Here is an 18929-nt window from a genome sequence, read left to right as displayed (position 1 = left end):
GCTCGCCACACTAGAACGCTTGATCATGACGGATGGGGACAGCGGCCCGGGCGGGTGGCGCGCGTATAAACCTGACTCGTTGAATATTCTTGATTTTTAGATGTTTTTCCTCTTCCGAGTTCTCAACAAGACAAGCAGAATCTCACAAAGGGCTACTTGTTGCTATCAAACTGTGTACTACGCAAGGTGCTTGAGCCCTTCCTGGTCGACGTATTCCCATGCAGCCAGCCCGTCTGCGAGCAACGCCCATATCCCTCCATTCACGACCATCAGGTCCTGGTACTCCTTCGACTGTGGCCCCAATACCCTCTTCACCCAAGTCAAATGCGATCCGATCACGAAATCTGCGAATGTCGGCTTTTTCCCACAAACGAACACCGACCCTTTCTCATTCTCTTCCATCCACGAGCTTACCTGGGAAAACACGTCTAGGATGTTCTTCCACAACATTTCTCTCTCCTGGCTACCCTCTGGCCCTATCTCCTCCAAAGTCCTACCAAGTTCTGCCTCTCTTGTCTTTCTATACCACTCTCTGCTCCTCGGATTCATCTGAGACTGGGTCTGCATGATCGTATACAGAAATATTCCGATCTGAAGCTTTGGCTCGACGACCGTTAGGAACGTCTTCTGCAATACCGCCGTCTCACGGGGGATCACAACATGTCTTGTCGGATACGTCTCGTCGAGGTATCTGGCGATGTTCCAGGAGTCTGTGATAGCGGCACCGGTGGTATGGTTGAAGAGCATAGGAAGTGTGTATAGTGGCGTGCCGTCTCTTTCGTAGAGTGCTTTCGCGTTGATCTGTTTCGCTACGGCTTCAATATCAGGGAACTCGACCCAGACGGTCTTGTACGTGAGACCCTTGATATTCAATGCGTCTCTTTGCTTACGTGTAAGCACATATTCTGCCATCTCTTGTATGGGTTGGCTAGCAACATATACTCACCTCGCTTTCCACATATTAGGAGAAAATGCAACGTCCTTAGCGGCATGTCCAGGAAGGTCGTACAGTGTGATCATAGTGGGTGGGAGTGCGACGTTACGGTGGGTTGTGAGAACGGACTGCAGCTCTTATAGCCTAGTGACCTGCGTTTGTGCATTTTATGTAATATGTAACAGAAAACGCAGCCTCCACTCGGTTGCAATTGACTGAATACGGCAGACCACCTTCAGAAGCAAGCACTGAACACTAAGTGCGGAATCTTCTGAAGATCATCAGCTATCCCCGCGCTCCTTTTGCGTCCTCATACAACGTATGCTCGGTTCCACACTTCTCACAACCAGCACGCCAACAGGAGATCAATCTTGCGGCCAGCATTTACGCCGTAATATCAACACATCGACGGGCTAAAGTCACGCTTCTTTGGATCAGATGCTCGTCTAGTCGTGAACATCTTATATCCAACGGACATGGCATAGACGAGCCCAGAAAAATACAACAAAAGGGATATAGTTCGACCATGTCCACAACATAATTCGCCTCATACAAACATACAACATCCTTTCCTGACATAAAGAAACAGTGAATAACGTTACACATCAGAAACCCCTCCACTTCCTCAATCTAACTGTGTCCATCCGGAGCATTTGCGTTCAAGCCTCCTCGGCCAATCCCTCGGCCACGCGCACCCATAGCCCCACCCCTCATAAGGCCTCTCGCAGCGAACCCATATCTGAAGATGTGGCCGAACCCTCCTCCTCCAGGGGGCAGCAGCGGTACGTCGTCAGGGCCAGGTGGAAGGGGCGGTTGGCCAGCGTCATGCGAGGAGGGTGAACCGGATGGGAATTCGCCTGGCATACGCCCCGTGCCATCGTCTTCGTCTTCACTCTCGAGTTCAGGCTGGATCGAAAGGAAGCGAACGTCAATATCATGTGAAGAACAGGCTATCGAGCTGTGTCAGAAAGCGCACCTCCAAGTCCATCACAAGCGCGCCGGTATGCCACCCCGCCGCTGTCGCCCCGAATACAAACTTCCGCCCTCCTTTCTTCCCTCTGTTGAAATTCACCTCCGCTGGTTCCTCCACCCTGGGCGGATCTGGAATACCCCATCGACGAGTGCGAGCACTGTCCAGTGCAGCCGCCGTAGCATATCCGCCAGGATGACCAGCGGGAATATCCAATGGATTCCCAAGTCCGAGAGCACCATTGGAGTAGGCTCCCCACGTAAGGAGCTTACCCGTTGATGTGAGGGCGGCATAGTGGTAGTCTCCTAGTACGACGGAGATGACGGATCGGTTTTGGAGTGAGGGAATGATTGTTGGGTCAGACGTAGGTGTGGTGTCTGGAGAGCCCATGAGGACAACGGAAGTAGAGTCGGTGGAATACGCGACGAAGGTTTGAAAATGTGCTGTAATCTGTTTATGGCGTTGAACACAGTCGATTCGGGCCAGAAGAAATGTATACAACGCACGTGGGTAATGCGCATCGTATCCGGAACATCCTTTCCTTCGAACCCAGGATGTTGACGGACTAAAGCTGGTTCACTGAACTTCGGTAGCTAGATTACCGCCGTCAATGACAGCAACAGGAGATATTAACAGTGGTGAGCTCACATATTCCCATCGTGTGCTTCGGAATATTCTCTCGTTCGCCAGATTCGCAAACTTCAAGACATGGCCTTTATTCGTCAGACCGACTAACGTGTTGTCATACGCCGCGATCCTGATCAACCTCGTCTCCGCATCCCTCTCTTCTTCACTAAGACCGTTGACCAGGTCTGGAAGGGTTGTAGGTATTGGCGGAAGCCTGAACGGATCTGCCTCAATCACAGTGGTGACGCATGGAATACAATGATCCTCTGTGGGGTACGCGTTCTTATCGCCTTGCTGGTTCAAATCTGTCTCAGTTTGCTCAATTTGACGGTTGAGACCACCACTGTAGGGCCAATATACTAAAACATCACCAGCTTTGGTGAGTATGGTGCAGAATGTCCAGCCGCATTCGATTTGGAGAGGTGTAGTGTCTGGAGCGTGGCAATCCAGGAGGGGACTGAGGAGACGGAAAGGTCGGCCCCAGTTCACGAAAGTCCAGACGGTGGACTTAGCATCCAGGACCATTGAATGAATTCTTCCCGTACTGTGTCCAGTATTAAAGAGTCGTCTAGTCTGAAAAGGATAAGAACGCACCTAATGCTCCTGACCGGGTTAGGAAGGATGAGTTTATGTGGCACCTGCGCTTCCTTGTACTTCACCGCGAAACCTTCGCTGTTCAAAGCACCGCCTTGACCATCGATGGCACCTATTCACGCAGTTCGTAAGATGAATCCAGTTCAATCGAGGTAATCACTCACCCCAGACATAAACGTTCCCCTTGGAGTCGAGTGCATGGAAGCACCTAGCATTCCACAATTAATCAATCAAATCTCTAATCCCAAATGGAAGCATGAGACTTACATCCCACCAGCCGCGAGGCTCACAATCCGCACTCCAGGAATCTTAACCTCCACAGGATATGGTATACCAGCGCCTCTGACGTCCTTAGGTAGCTCGCGTACCCCGAGCCTTCCATTCCGCTTTTCTCTGCAAGCAAGCGATTAGTATCAGTCCCTCGCCTCAAAATTTCCGGCCGAACGGTCATAAAAGCACTCACCCCCACCCAAAGACCCTTGGGTGGCTTAGGCCCCTGTACAGCGATCTCCACCCGCTGGTCCGTGCTGTCTCCGAGCCGGTGAAGTTAAAGTCTTCCTGGCATTTACGTTTCCAAAATGTATCGTCGGAGCAGAGCGCGGCAAAGAGCTTGTTCGTAATAGCGAGATGTAAGAGGTCGGCGATGGGTAAATTCGGGAGAATATTATCCAAGAGCACTTCGACTGGAAGGTCTGATAGCTGAACCATATTGAGTGGCGCCCAGCAGCAATCTGATCACAATCGGGGCTTGTCAGCAATCGCTCGATATCCGGAGCTTTACGCGAAAGAACCTAATCACAAAGATTTCAGCAACAAAGAGCAAGGTGGTCGTTAGAAGAGATGAGGATAACCAAATAATGCATCAAGTCGACTCCCCAATGCTACTAGAAATGGTCCGCCACATTTCGCCCTGACCTACGTCATCGGCCTGCGTAGTTGCTTGTGCCACTCATCATGCATCATGACTCGGTCGGTTTCCCTCTTGCCACCACCTCGTCCACCAATGCGAGAACTCGTCGCTGCGCTCAGCTCCTTTTACTGTGATCAAAGGCTATCGACTATTCCACACAGCTCTGCTCGCTCCGAGCTCCATTATTGCTGCGCCGAGAGTACCACCAACCAGCGTTATTTATGGTAATTGTCCTTATCCTTATCCCAAACACCTTTTGGACTTCGCTATACAAAACAAAGTCACGAATTTGTATGTCTCGACCGGCCGGTGACTGAGCGCTGAGTCTCGCATCGATGTTACATACATCTTTGACGGCTTCCCAGACCAATAGAGTTTAACGGCTGAACAGGTTCGTACGCCTTCTTCATTATTGTTTCTCCAAATAGTCATCTCAAAACACACGCAGCTTCCTATGGCGGCTTTTGGTGAAGGCGAAATATACCGTTCTTTTCCTTCCTTGGTAAATACGACGTCCCTTCTGACTTCTCGGTGAGAAATTCAATGGCTGGGATCTAAGATGCTGCAGTTCGGAACGTCGATGATTCACGTCTGTGGGGTCGAGACATTTAGGCTCTACGTGTATGGAAGTCGGCTGATACGCACCGTATAGAACGCTTCTTGAGCTCCTTGCGCCGCCAGAATTATCTCCGTGAATATACGAAGTCAGAATGGTCCTACATGACCGGAATGATTCGACAGTTCTCCACAGCCACGCTCGAAATACTTGGTGGAGTACGACTGCAGATCCTTCTCCAGCTACTGCTTTCTGGCCTCTGCTCACAATCAGTGCCACTATACGCTGTGCGCGAAACAAGCACTCGTATCACCTCAAACATCACACCACCCCGCCTGTCTCTCACGAGAGGAGATCTCATGACAGAAGTCTATCAACAGCGCCACTTTTCGACCTCTATCTTCGTTACTTCGGACTGCTGCCGGGATGTGGGTGTAGCCAAGCCTCAGTCTGGACAACTCTCTGAGCATCATCGACATGCCCAGGTCCAACTTGGTCATGCGACGGCTGCTTTTACTCTTCCAAACAACAGGTGGCTCAGAAGGTCATCTCTCAAGCGCTCGCATATCATGAAGGTTCACTGGACGTGATGATTTACTTTCCCGTGTGGCGTCGGAAGTGGAACGAAGGCAGCTGTTCGGCCGTGTTGTTGGGATCCGAAGCAGGTCTGACAGAAGCTGTTTAGGCGGGTGTACGATCGGGCTCAGTCGCGGTGGCGCCTTCGGTGCGTACAGCATCATGTTGTCCGTATCGTCAACTCACAGAACGTTCCTTCTCACGCAATAGTTGCTATCCCGCTACAAACACAGACGCGACCAAGTTGGGCGGAGCTCGTTCGGAGTTTGATATGTTATGTTATGATGTTTCCATCAATTGCAGGGACCAAGGCACTTGATCTCTCTCCATTTCTGATTGGTTTCTGAAGGATGTTTCGGGTCATCTTTGCAGTCGTCTATGTACTGAAAGGTACGGGAGAATGTCGCGGTACCTGCGGATAGAAAGGTCATTGCCTGTTGTGAGGCAGAGCGGCGCGGAGCTGATCTCGAAGCCATGTACTGCGTCGATAACTTATCGTGTCAACGAGCAATACTGAGCATGAGCTCATCCGCCGCCCGCTGTCAATGTGAGACGAAAATGTCAATCAAACACGTCCATGTCACTCTATCAACCTCGGTTACAGCAACAATAGCACTTTGCCGTGCAAATGACCATAGATGGTATGTCGGATGCCCTTAGGGATGCACACGGAGCTATCTCGGAGGCAATTTGCGAGAAGGTTGAACGTTCAAAGTCTGCACGGGGAGGCAACATCACCGTGCCACCGCCTCCATCGATTGTCGATGTCCGCCTCAGCATCCCTACTCCCGCACGAGTCACACCAAAAAGAACTGTTTGAGCAATGAATCGTAATTTGACGCTTCAGGACACAGAGCAGAGACACGTTATGATGGTGGTCGTGTTGGTTCCTGTGAGCAAGGTCCCCAGTAAGTAGAGTGGTATGGCGTACTTAGTGTAGAGATCAAAACATATGTACTGCCCAGAGGAGTACTTACATTTCTCCTGCCTCCGACAAAACGCATATAGATACAAACGACACCATGTTCCTCTGGACCTATTCTCCGGCGGCCGCACGCCATGCTCTCGATCTGCTGAACACCATCCGGACGACATGGTCCGTTTCGCATCATGCCCCCATCTTGTCGCTGGTCAGACGAGTCTGGTAGCTTCCATCCTCATCGGTAGTCTACTTCCAGCCATCCATCGAGCTTCGAACAGACGCCACAATGACGATCGGACCGTACCCGGCGGGCACCCAAGGCGTCGTGAAGCACGCCGATTTCTAGCTTGTGTGTGTATCGGACAGATCGCAGCGCTGGGAGAAGATTTCGAAGTCGTCGCCAAATTACGAGCTCGTATCTCGAGTCGGAGCGAAACAAGTCGCATTTGAGCAGACAGGTCGAATGAATGGTACCGGAAGGAGACCCTGAGGTGGCGTACCCCCGATGTCGACCCTACTAGACTTTTAGGTTCGGCATGATAGAACTGCACTTCGTTCGTTTTTTTGACACTGGAAGACTCATCGGCATCGAATTCCTCCTGCCCGATGACACACGGGGTGTATCGGGCGGATTTATGGAGATCAATGGCGTGTGTACAGTCCCGAAAGGTAGCCTGAAAGAATTTATTCAGTCCTGAACCTCCGGGGAACGACGAAAATAGCCTGTGCATACCAAGTATGTCGGAAAATCTGTTCTGGAGTTAATGTATCAGAGCGCGGGAAAAACTATCACCGTCATGAACCGGCTGATTGCTTTGAAAGTACTGCTGGCCCCTAGCGCACATACATAGGGGCCACCACGGGTGGCGAAGCAATCGACCACGCCTTTACGCCACATAGCACCCACCCTTAACTTAATGATTGAAGTCGCCACAGGGACCGGAGATGTTCATCATATTAATCGACTGATTGAGCAGCACAGTGACACTCTGAATCGGAATGACGTTCTGCGGCCTCTCTGACAAAAAAGAGAGATGGTTATACCGAACTAGGTCTTCGAGTTCCGAGCGTCGTTATTTCGGAAACAGATGGGAAGAAGCCCCACTACGATGATCATTCAACAAGGCAACGAGGCAGCACAAACCCGCAGAGCGCATAGGACTGCCAGATTGGATGAGGGCTTTGCGCGTCATCAACGAACTCACCTCGAACGTGATGCATGAGCCCACGCAGGCCCAGGAGCCTATAGGATTGCATCCAGCATGATTGGCCGTAGAGTGTATCCTGACGACTCCAAGATTAAAAGAGTGACACGGCCAAATACGATTCCCGATTCAGAGTTCGAGTTCCACAATCAAACCTGCCAACCAACGTTCGGACCGTCCGTCCTGTCTGGTCTCATCGCACCGAGCTCCGAGAAAAGAGCACAGGAACAAACCTAACATTCGACGTGAGTATCTTCTCACTCTAATCCAGCATGGATACGCACCTCTAACACCGAGCACCCTATCAACAAAACCCTGTCTGGTGTTCGTGTTTGGGTCTGCTTGTCAGCGTCAGCGTTTCACGCAAGTTTCACACCGCTCTTAGACTCAAATGAATAGACATGCAAAGTCGTGGTATTATTAACTACTCACCACCAATGATGGATCAGCGCGATATCGGGCATACTGTGACGGCAGAGGACGGACGTACTTACATGCATACAATGCTGCAAGTGGAAAAGTCCACAAGCAGGAGCCGCCGGTGATCAAGATTGACAGAACGCGTACGGGCGAAGTCGAACACGCACATCTACCTGCCCCTGCCGGCGGCAGGAGAGTGGTTACAGTAGTCGCAGTTCCAGTTAGCAGCTGTGCGAACCTTCCTTCGCACGGATGCGGTATGCGGTATGTACCGGGCACGATTACTGGAAAGCTGCCAGAATATCGTCAAGAGATCGAGCAAAACGAGGACTGCTGCACATGCTCACCGGCGCACGTATACGTACGTATGTAACTTTCTTACACCAATGGGACTGACACATAAATACTTCGCTTTCTTGGCTTCAAGAGCGACTTCAATTAATTACGGGAGCTCTTGAAAGCTCAGTGAGATCTTGGGTCATCTCATCGACCAGTGCTCGCGATGCCACGATCCCTCGCGAGACTACGCGTTCCTTTTCCGGACTTCGAACGCTCCGTATTTGCTCGATATTCTTGTCTTGTATGTACTGTACGCATGCTCGGTTCGCGACAGTCCAATGTGGCGATGGTGGGAGCGTGTAGGACGGACCCGAAGTTGTCCCGGGCCCGTCAGTGAGTGGGTGTCGTATTATGAGAGACCTAAGCGATGTCGCGACTTGACATGGAAGGATGTGAAGCGTGATGAGAACAGCTACATCTGTGAGATGAAGGTGGCAAACGTAAATGAAAACGAAAGCGAAAATGAAAGACAGTTTGAGATGGGACTCGGAGGATGGCCTCTCGGCGACTTGTTTGACAGTCCTGGGTCCATACGCCGAAATGTATGCATAATGAAGATGAATGTACGGCACCGAGTCTCATGAATGCCGTACGAAGGATCATTCGTCGATTCGGAACACTCGCAGTGCGGGGTTGTGTCCTCTTTCTGTCCTGTTCTGTTCTGTTCTGCTGTGCGTGATTGGGGTTCTGATTGCGGATGTGGTGCCTGTGCGGACACGAGCACGAAGGCTGGCTGCAGTGTGAGCCATGAGCCAGAGGGAGGCGCTCGGCGCTGTGATCATGGGTTCGGTCAGTAGTGAGAGTGAGAACACAGTAAAGTTCTCGAGGCCGGGATGAAGGACGTACCAGATGGTGTTTGGTTCCTCGTACTAAGTTATGCGCACCAGACCATGTAAGATCGCGCATCGTCGCTGCAGTATACTTCATCCTGGTCTTCGTCGGTGCGAATAATGACGCTCGTCTGCATCCCTTGCATTCATCGAATATTCTCCCCGGACCACATCGCACATCGCCAAGGGGCTAAGCGGAGATATCATCATGGTCATCATCATCCTCATCATCGCCCGGAACACAAGGACGAACAGCCCAAACGGGGACATTAAGGAACGTAAAAGTAAAACATGCAACCAATGACAGCACCCAAATTCTCGTTATTCTCATTCTCCAGCCCCTTTCTCTCGAGTCTCCTTTCCCCACGAGAACGAGCCCAGACAATTCCAACTTGTCCGTGTTCCACTCGGCCTGCCTATCGGCACCGAGAGCTATACTTACTGACGACTTCACTTGCGAGTGGGCCTTAATACTAATCGTGGTCATGGTCAGGACGTCCCGGTGCGCGGAAAGTCATGTCATGGGTACCTATCGAGGCAAACTTCTCCATGTGTGAACAATATCGATATTCCACGTTCAATATTCACCAGGCACACACACAACACATCCCTTCTCTCTTTCTCTTTCTCTCGGTCTCGTCCCATTATTATAATGCCCCTCGAGGAACGAGATTGCGGTTCGATTACAGCGCAATATGTAGCTACGGCCCCGGCACCGACGAAGACCTCTTCTGCCCATGAACGAGATTAGGACAACAACGAATGCCTATCTCGTGGGAGGTCTGCTCGAGATTAGCTATTTACCCGTAGGATCTGGCTTGCGAAACGCAAGGTACAGATTTGGGATAATGCAGGTAATTGAACTCTCAGGCCGTAAGTTCGTTCATATGATCTCTGGCAACTCTGCAAAAAGACACCCATCGAGCTCTGGAAGTCAATATACTACGCGAGCTTGCAATAACTTGAACACAGACAAAACACCTCTGGTCTGTGAGCTCCGGGCTGAGTCAAGTAATAACTTGACGGTCGAATACACACTTCCTAACATGGTCATGGAACAAGCGCAAAAAAACGTCGTTGTTCGTCTGGACCTTGAACTCAGGCCTGAGGTGTTCGAAATCGGAATTCAACACGATATCCCTGAATCCCTAAATCCCTGCATACGAAAACAGATCCGCCTCGCATCACCGCCAATCTCAGACGGTGCCTGCACGAAAACGGCTTACATGACTGTATCAGTACTCAGTACGTGCGACTGCAAACGCCTCCACGACGCTCGCAAGCTCGGCCAAGGCACACAGGGATATCAATCCAATCCAAAATCCGCAATCCACACAGTAACACCGTCCAAACGCGACCTGTATTAATATTCGCTGGACGTCCAATGTCCGTTCTTGGGCGGCGTAAGGATACGTTCAGCCCGGAATAAGGAACAAAACTCAGGACACCAGGACGCGTCCCTTCCAGTTCCAACTCGAGGACGATGACTGGTCAGGTCAGGCTCGTTCGTTCGTTCGTTCGTTCCTCCAGCCCAAAATCGGCAGAGGGACCTGACCGACGCGGAACGGGTCGGGACGAGACACGTATCGCAGTTTCACTCGAAACTCAGAGAACACAAAATAAAAACAAAAAAGAGACTAGAGACACAGAGGCCAGACGTGTTCCGATTTTACGAACGAACTGAATGGAACACAGAACTCAGAACTCAAAAACTCGGAAGAGGGCCATAGCCAAACCACAAAAAAAGAACTCCGAGTGTGTTCGTGCTCGGGCGAGGTCATTTGAAACTGCTGGAGCGCCGACCAGAGAAGGAGGCAAGGAAAAGGCATAGGAAAAGGAAGACAGGAAGGACAGGAAAAGGAAGGAGAGGTAGGAAGTTGTGGGTAGGCAGGCAGGAGGGAGAGACGCAGCGGGAACACGTGTTTTTCGTGCGCGGACCGTATGGCCGAGTCGGAGAAAGAACGTGCCAATAAAGCTACGTACGGTGGATGGGATCGCTGGATGGATCTGTGGGTCAGATAAATGCCCATGAGCGGGTGGGTGGTGGTGGTTGGTGGTGTATTATCGTTCTCTCATCGACGTCTATTGGTGGACCGGAAAAACAAAAGGTGCGAATTGCATTGGATGAGATTCCCTTGCAAGGTAAATAGCGAGGCGGTTCAATCGGATGATGGGATGATGGCGAGGCAGGAGATGGTGATGTGCGAGTGCGAGGTGGTTGGAAAATGGAAGGTCGGATGCGCCGAGCATCATGATATATCATATTGGGCTCTGGACGTCGAAATGACCGTTGGAATTTGGAAGATGGCGGGTGAGCTCGAGGCTCGGGTGTGGCAGAATAAGCGCCAAGCGAGAGACGGGTATACTTGGGGACGAAGGAAGCAGAAGAGGATGGACGAGACGAGATAAGAATGAGGGAGGGTTCGGAGGAGTTCGGGGGGTGCTGTCTGTGTCTGTATCCGAGACGATCTGTGGTAAACGTGTATCCGCACGGGTCGGTGTTCAAAAGAGCATGAAGATATGTTTATTGTGTTCGGGATGATGGCCATCGAGTGGGGATAGTGTTGATATGCCGGTGTGCATGGCGAGCAGACGGCGGCGTTGCCGAGGGGAGGTTGAGTGCGATCACGATCAAGGACGAAACGGGGAGCGTGAAGGGGCTTCGCGCGGACAGGGGTCATGCGCCGGGGAAGCGATCCGGAAGAGGCATCATTGCGTGGGCTCAGAGCTGGGTCGGGGACGGACTCGGCGGCGGTGGGAGCGGGAGACGAGGGCCGTGCGGGGCAGCGTCTTCGGCCGGGAGATGAGATTTATTAATTGAGGAGGAATATTCGGGCGACGGGACGTGTGCGCGGGTGATGGTTCTGGAGAGAAGTTCTGGAAGGCGGGACGGGGCCGAGGCCCGGGGCAGCGGGTGTACGGAGCAAGATCGTGTTGAGATCGAATCAGGTGCTGAAGAGAGTTTGTTGGAGGTGGAGAGCTCTAGATATGTAATATAACGCGCCATCAGCCAGCGACTCTCTCGCCGCGCCTCCCTCTGGCTCTTTATGCTCGCTCTCCAGCCCCACTCCCTCTTCGACCGCCACAGCGTCCACCGGGCCAGCCAGCTCTACCCCCAAGACTCCGTGCTCCCCAGGGCTGCCGTCGCCCGCGATCTCCCTACCATTCCGCCCCACCCAGTCCTGTCCAATCCGGCCGATTACTATGTCCATCCTGCTCAAAATAACCCCCCAAATCAGGATGCCTCCGATTCAGCCCACAATACGCCCCTCCTGACCGACCACTACCTCCCAAACCACTCCCTTTATCCAAAGCGGGACGAATATCCCTCCCCCTCCCGCCACGACATCCCTCCCTCCTTCCGACACCCGCAATCCTCTCTCCACGGCCAGTCGTCCTTCTCCCAGCTCGCAGGCTCTCCCTACGAGCAGTCTGCGCCACACGTCCCGTCCCGCAACCTCGCCGCTCAAAGATACTCGTATCCGCCCCCTGTCCCCCTATCCCCCGCCCGCCACTTATCGGAACCGAACATGCACAACCAGTTCCCCCCGTCTTACTCTCTCCCCAGTCCAGTCGACTCCCGCTTTCAGTACTCCCAGCAGCCGTCCTACACACCCTACTCGCACCGTCCCTCCGTCCTTCCCTCTCCGAGATCCCTCAACTTCGGTTCTATGGCAGATCAGAGACCCGGAACGGCTGGCTCGACCGCTAGTTCCGGCTGGGACCAGCAGGAAATGAACGTTCCTCTTCAATCCTCGTCGTACGCCACAGTCCCTTCTTCTTCTCCCGCCGCAGAAGATCCTATCTCCCCCCTCCATTCCAACTTTTCCGGCTCCGCCACTTCCACTTCCTCAACATCTGCCCAGCCAGCCGCCACCGCCACTATCGTCCACCCCTCTCCGCCACAGTTCCACTACCAGGCCGCTCCTCCTGCTCCCCACTCGCTCGAGGAGGACTCCGCGTCCGACCCCCGTCCCGATTCCTCCGGATATCTCAGCGGGGACCCGGATGTCTATGCCAGGCACCTCCACCCGCACGCCGCGTCCTCCAGGCCGTCGTCCTCCTCTGGCGCTCTCGCCGGATCTCAGGCACCACCCGCGGCTGGCCTGTCAGACCAGGAGTCGCCGGAAAGGACTGAGGCACTCATAGGGGGCCCGTCCGATCCGGGCTCTGCCTCCTCCAAGACATACTCTTTTGTCTCTTTGCCCGGAAACGCGGTGAAAAAGCGTCCCCGGAGGCGGTACGACGAGATCGAGCGCCTTTACCATTGCTCTTGGCCGAATTGCACAAAGAGTTATGGGACGCTGAACCATCTCAACGCGCACATCGTCATGCAGCGGCACGGCAATAAGCGCACTCCAGCCGGTTCGTTCGTTCTTTTCGTATTTTTCTGCGGTCCACAGCTGATTATCCGATTTAATATCGCTTTGACTTTCGCCTTGCTTCTTTGCGCCATCTAGAGTTCAAGGATCTGCGAAAACAGTGGCGAAAGGCGAAGAAGGAAGAGGCGGACCGTGCCATGAACGCTCGCCTAGCCGTGGAGGGCAGTCTGGGACACCACCCGCAATTCGGGATCCCTCACCATCTCCAGCACCAGCACCATCTCCCTCATCCCGACACTCGCTCGAGTCCTTCGATGATGCGTCAGCACGTCTCTCATTACGACCAGCAGTCTCTAGGAATGGGTGTTCCCATGCACCAGCTTTCCGGACCCGGAATCAACGACCGCTATCTCAATCTAACCGACCTCCCCGCGTCTTCGAGTCCGCAGATGGGGATGCGGTACGGCTCGCAGCCCCAGCTTATGTATCCTTCCCCTCTTCCTCCGCAGACCCAAGGAGACGTCGGGCAGGACGTCCCGGGCTCGGTCTCGTCGATGAATATGGGTTGGAATGTACCTCTGGAGGAGACTGGCTACGCGTCTGCGTCCCGTCAGGATCCTCACGTCTCGATGCCACAGACGGAGAATTGGTCTTCTGCTTCGTCTGCTCAGGCGGTAGGAGATTTCGCCCGTAGGAATAGCCTTCCGACTCGCTCCACGCAGCCTTATCCTCTTCGTTCTCCGGCTGAGGCGCATCTTTCGGTTCAGCAGCAACGGAGGAATACTCTGCCGGCTGACAGCACGCTGCTTACGCCTCTGCCAGGGTATGAGCCACCTCCAGAGTACGAAGAAGACGAGACGGAGGAAAGTGGAGCGAGATATTGGTGATTGGGCTAGCGGCGTTTGGCCGCAACGGTCAAGGGGTTTCGCATCTTGGTTCGCTCACAGGCCCTCCATGCTTTCATTCTTCTTGATTTTCTTCTCGGGTGATGGACCCCATTCTCTTTTCTAGCCCATGTCGTCTTCCACGTTTCTCGCATGGTTTTGGCTTCCTGACCAGCATTCCACACTATCTTCATTTTTCCCCTGCTCTTTCCGGCGCAACTTCAAGTCTCACACATCGTATGCTATTGCTTGCTCAACTCGACTCTCCCCTGCACTGTATATCATCCTTTTTGCTCGCATTTCGTTTCGCTTCGGAATCCGCGGCGGTATCCTCATCTCCTTCTCTCTCCTTTTCATATTTTCCTATGAATTCCGTATCTGCTTCTTCGCTCGCTCGTGTTGTTGTTCTGTTGTTGTGACCCACCTATTCCCTCCGCCCCTACGCGAGCTCCGGTTCTGGCTCTGGCTCTTATCATACCTCTTTACATATCATCATACTCACCTATATACGCCTACGGCTCCAACCCTTTGTGAATAATCTTTTCTGCCTGACACCTGTTTCATCTCTCACTCTCACTCTCTTCCCGGGCTTGATCTCATACGCGCGCCGCCTCGTTTTATATCTATTTTGCCGTGCGAATTCTTCTACAATACCATCGCTCTTGCCCTTCTATTCCTTTCCGTCCTGCTCCTGCTTTATCTCGGTTCTCAACTCAATCTCCGTCCTCCCTCGCGCATGTGCAACGCATTCTATCACCATGCCATCCACTGGCCCGCCTACCCTACACCAGGCCATGCACATTTTTGTACATTCTGGGCTTCGAAATCCATCCTGATCCTGGTTCCGGCTTTCCCACTTTTTTCGTTTTGTTTTTTGTCTTTTGTACACGACAACCTTTAGGTACAGTACATAGTACATAGTACATACGCACATATCATTCAGTCTTCAAGGCAGGCAGCTGCTCGCTCGAAACCCACCCGTCGTGCTCGTGTTTATCTCTCCTCAGGCCTCATGCTCTCGATTCTCTGTGACTCTTCTTTGGACCTTGGCCCCGCCGACGCTCGAGCTCGTGTTTCGCGCACTCCTCGCCCTCGTGTCGTGCTCGCGCTTGTTGCTTCGATTTGCGGATTCGGATGCGGGTTTTTAATTGTGAGGCTGGTTCTTGGTTCTTTGATTCTGGTTCCGGGCTGGGTTCTAGTACTAGTGTTTCTACTTCTGGGACATCTCGGGTCGGGGCTTTCCAATTGATATTGAACGTCTCGGGTTGCAATTAGCTATAGTCGACGACGTGTTCGGGTCTCCAAGTGTCAGAGGAGAGGTTCTTCTTCGTTTCTGCGTGCGCTTGGCTTCTCCGCACGGCGCATTCTTCATACACGTTTCGTGTTCACTACTGCCCAGTGGCGGACCCTCGAGCGCGTGCGTCTGCTGTGGTCACTGGTGGGGCGACAGGTGCATATGCAACGGATTTGGTTTACTCGATACTCGATACTCGAATTCCGAATTCCGAATTGTTTTTTTGCTCGTTTCGAATTCGTGTGTGGCCTCCGACCTCCTTTCGCGTACGCCGGATTGGAATATCTTGAGCCCCTCGTGGACACTGGGCGCATACTCGTGACTTGCTCGTTGCTCGCCGCTCGTTCTCGGAATTAAAAACTTCTCGTGTGTCGTGTATCGTGGCTGCCACGGTGGAAAGGACTCAGGAGGAGGATGCGCAAAAATAATAATCGATGGTAAAGTGAGCCGCACAACACGAGGGAAGTGCGTAGTACTGCGAGGGTACGCATCCTACGATTGATATTGAGTGATCGCCGTTTGTCATGTCATGTCACGGTCCATTACCATAGGGTTACGAACGACGCTGGATCTACCATCTGCAACTCATTTCACAGCAGCCAAGCTTCAAGATTCCATTGCATCTCCTCTCCTCGCGCTGACTCGTACGCGGATCTCATGCCATCATATTGGTTTGTTAGGCTCGGACATTGCAGCGAGCGATAATTAACGTGCCATGCCATGGTGATGGGGCCCACGTATCGATCTTGCCCCTCTCCTGAGGCCTGAGGCCGCAGCACTCCTGTTTCCCCATCCTTCCTTCCGTTTGACTTCCGCCGCCGGAGGTTTAGAGTCGTCTTTGCACTGACCGACCAGTGAGGATGATAACGCACAGCAAAGCCGAAAATTCGGACCGCTGACGAGATCTCTACGCATTGCTCGACTTCGCGTACATATGTCGCTTGCACGCGTTTTACCATTATTGTTTCAATGCGAAGCTCTTGACCTTACAAAGACTTTTTCCCAGGACGTTGTATGTACTGTATCTACCTCCTATACATACAGCACACACCCATCATGCATGGAACGACGTCGCGTCGCGTCACGTCGGTCGGCTCGCTCGTCCTCCTGCTTCCTTTCCAGTGCCCAGGATTTGAAATTGCGGTCCTGCAGTGCACCAGATCTTCGAAATTGTGGGTGCGAGCAGGACCATGGGCACGGTCCGACGCGCGTCATCAATGCCATCACGCAATATTATGTCCGTTCTTTCCGGACTTGTCAACACTCGAAACAAAATGCCAGTTTCGATGAATTTTTTTCTTCCGAGAGTATGGAGTATTAGTTATGAGCTGGCCAATCCGAGCGCTGAGCCATCCTCTCGTTACAGGAAGTACGCTTTCGTTTGGATTATGGAGTTTATCTCTTTAATTCGTGGGAATTCTTCTGTAATACATGCCGCACGATAATATGGATGGAATTTGCAAAAACCGTGTAATTGTACCTGCCACCGACGAATTGCGAATTTGCGAGGGGAATGGGGGGAGTGGAGATCTCGGGATCTGATTCAGTTTTTGCAAATCGACTGGTCATTGGATGATGGCAGTTGATGGATGGCCATGGGATCTGGATGGGCTGGGGTGCATGCTGTGGCAGTCCTGTCAAATGTTCAAGGGTGGGAAGGAGGGTTCGTTCGCTCGGACTCGGGCGAGACGGAACGATCGGATGGGGGATGGTCGGGGGAGTGGAACGGAACTCGCTATTGAGTGTTCCGCACCTTCTTCGCCGGTCGACTCTTGCTCTTGCTCGCCTCCGGTTCCCGCGCCCTGCCGCGCCCTCTCCACCCACCAGAACTCTTCATCTCCATTGCGACGGGGAGGAGGTCGAGGACGACGAGCGTTCTTACGTGCTCCAACAGCTGGCTGTGACTCGCTGAAGCTCCTCCTGATATGCTTATTGCGGAATCTGCGACTCCGTTCTCTTGTTCTTCTTGTTCTCCCCACGCATGACCCGTCATCGCGTCCATATGTTTCTTTTGCTCTCTTGTGGACCAATATTTTCAACTGCATGTATCATGCCTGCATCACAGGGTACTTTCTTCGCGATATGGCCGACGCCATGGGATTGCGCTCGCTTCGCAAGCCTGAGCCGGCAGTATTCAGTCGCCTGTGAACTCGGTCTCTACGTCGTCATCGGCATTCTCACCCACAAATGACCCAAATGGTCATTTTCTCTGGCTGGCAGAAGCTTAATGTTATGGCTACGACGGTGGCAGCGAGCTCGCGCTTTCACTGGCTGTGGATAGTTATTTCTCTGATCGCATATATCCATATGGTATGCACAGGAGGCCGAAGACAGCTTTATGAACGGTCTTGAAACTATTCTCCGGTTGCTTCAAACGAGTTTCAAAGCGCCAAGTGAGATGAGTTGTGGCAATCTGTGGCAAACCACCTCCGATGTGGCACAAGAAGGTTCGATCTGTGGCTTGAGTGGCGACAGTCGGCCAGCCTGGTCTTGTTCTTGCCAGCGTAACATTGCTGCAAAATGATCTCTGCTGCTCCACACAGGCTGGACCCAGGATGGATCCCAAGGGTCATTTCATGCCTCGTGATAGCGATATGGCACCACATCGTTTCTTACGTTCATGATCATGAAGTCGGCGGACCTCAAAGCTTCTCTGTGATCGGTGACGCGGTCGAATGTCGACGTCGTGCGAAGGCGGACGCGCTCACAGTTAAGTCCATACAGCACAAGCCATCCAGGATCGTGGCCCTCGAGCTCAGGTGTGGGGAAAATTCGGTCAGAAGACGTCGTGAAGAAGGTTGAAGATCCATCATGCATCTATCACGACGACCCTGCATGGGCGTGCTCGTTCGAAATCCTTGTCATGCATTCTCTTCTCTGCTTCGGAGCGCAAATTCAAATGTATACGTATCCGATATGCTGCTGCCACGCAGGGGACAGATCCATTCGCTTTTTGCTTCCATAAATCTTCCCTGGACAGAGTTTCCCGAAGTGGGAAGCCACAAATGGGAGCGAAGCTCGCGTCTTCTCCCGCTCCTTGCGGTCATGTTCACGCTCGAATCGGTGGGCACAGGTCTCAGGCTCTTGCTGCCACAGGGCACGGCTCTTGACCTCTCTTGACGGCGGTTTTCCATTCTTTGACGCCCATTCGTGCCGTCAACGTCTGCGTTTTACTCCTTCGCTTCACATTTTTTACGGCGGCCGAGGTCAGCAGCCCGATTTTATCAAAGCTTCGGAGCTCGAAGTTGATGGACTCTGAAGCGCCTCGATCCAGCTGCCGGAATGCATAGAACACCACGCCTTCCTTTGCACAATACTGCCGAACGCGGCAGGTACTGTTCTCGACGTTTTACTTGTTTTTTACGCTGTTGTGCTACACTTCCTGGAGTCACTCTGAAACCTTCTCTCAGCTCTCCCGGAGGTTTCTTTTTCGGACAGGCGTCTTCTCACCATGGGTTCTGACACTGCGCTCCAAGTGCTGTACATACACCTTCCGAAAATTCCCTGGGCATCATGCATGAAGCCTGCAACTGCGCAAAGTCGACT

General features: G+C 52.6%; 5 protein-coding genes across 5 annotated transcripts; 2 read left to right on the top strand and 3 right to left on the bottom strand.

Annotated features, from left to right (window-relative positions):
- Positions 1–177: 177 nt before the first annotated feature.
- STEHIDRAFT_97758 (uncharacterized protein) lies at positions 178–1030 on the bottom strand (the record flags this gene model as incomplete). The annotated part of the gene is made up of 2 exons (XM_007304440.1): positions 947–1030; positions 178–880 (listed from the first exon to the last, which is right to left on the bottom strand). The coding sequence occupies exons 1-2, from the start codon at positions 1018–1020 to the stop codon at positions 178–180; spliced, it is 777 nt and encodes a 258-aa protein (XP_007304502.1). The 5' UTR covers positions 1021–1030.
- Positions 1031–1868: 838 nt separating this feature from the next.
- On the bottom strand, positions 1869–3833 carry STEHIDRAFT_57151 (RCC1/BLIP-II; the record flags this gene model as incomplete). Its single annotated transcript, XM_007303896.1, has 7 exons — positions 1869–2354; positions 2411–2497; positions 2553–3075; positions 3126–3237; positions 3290–3333; positions 3393–3518; positions 3589–3833. The coding sequence occupies 7 exons, from the start codon at positions 3831–3833 to the stop codon at positions 1869–1871; spliced, it is 1623 nt and encodes a 540-aa protein (XP_007303958.1).
- Positions 3834–10824: 6991 nt separating this feature from the next.
- STEHIDRAFT_111298 (uncharacterized protein) lies at positions 10825–11690 on the top strand (the record flags this gene model as incomplete). Its single annotated transcript, XM_007304439.1, has 3 exons — positions 10825–10892; positions 11034–11194; positions 11446–11690. 3 exons carry the CDS (start codon positions 10825–10827, stop codon positions 11688–11690), a joined length of 474 nt encoding a protein of 157 aa, XP_007304501.1.
- A 1368-nt stretch (positions 11691–13058) lies between these two features.
- On the top strand, positions 13059–13423 carry STEHIDRAFT_34574 (uncharacterized protein; the record flags this gene model as incomplete). Its single annotated transcript, XM_007303862.1, has 2 exons — positions 13059–13248; positions 13344–13423. Coding segments are annotated over 2 exons (270 nt in total), but the record flags the coding sequence as incomplete, so codon positions are not given.
- A 2665-nt stretch (positions 13424–16088) lies between these two features.
- STEHIDRAFT_111296 (uncharacterized protein) lies at positions 16089–17376 on the bottom strand (the record flags this gene model as incomplete). Its single annotated transcript, XM_007304438.1, has 5 exons — positions 16089–16226; positions 16256–16368; positions 16435–16529; positions 16864–17006; positions 17137–17376. The coding sequence occupies 5 exons, from the start codon at positions 17374–17376 to the stop codon at positions 16089–16091; spliced, it is 729 nt and encodes a 242-aa protein (XP_007304500.1).
- Positions 17377–18929: the final 1553 nt, after the last annotated feature.

This window comes from Stereum hirsutum (genome assembly GCF_000264905.1).
Source record: "Stereum hirsutum FP-91666 SS1 unplaced genomic scaffold STEHIscaffold_7, whole genome shotgun sequence".
Taxonomy (NCBI): Eukaryota; Fungi; Basidiomycota; class Agaricomycetes; order Russulales; family Stereaceae; genus Stereum; species Stereum hirsutum.
The sequence above is the reverse complement of the archived record's forward strand: the minus strand, read 5'-3'. Positions and strand labels throughout refer to the sequence as shown.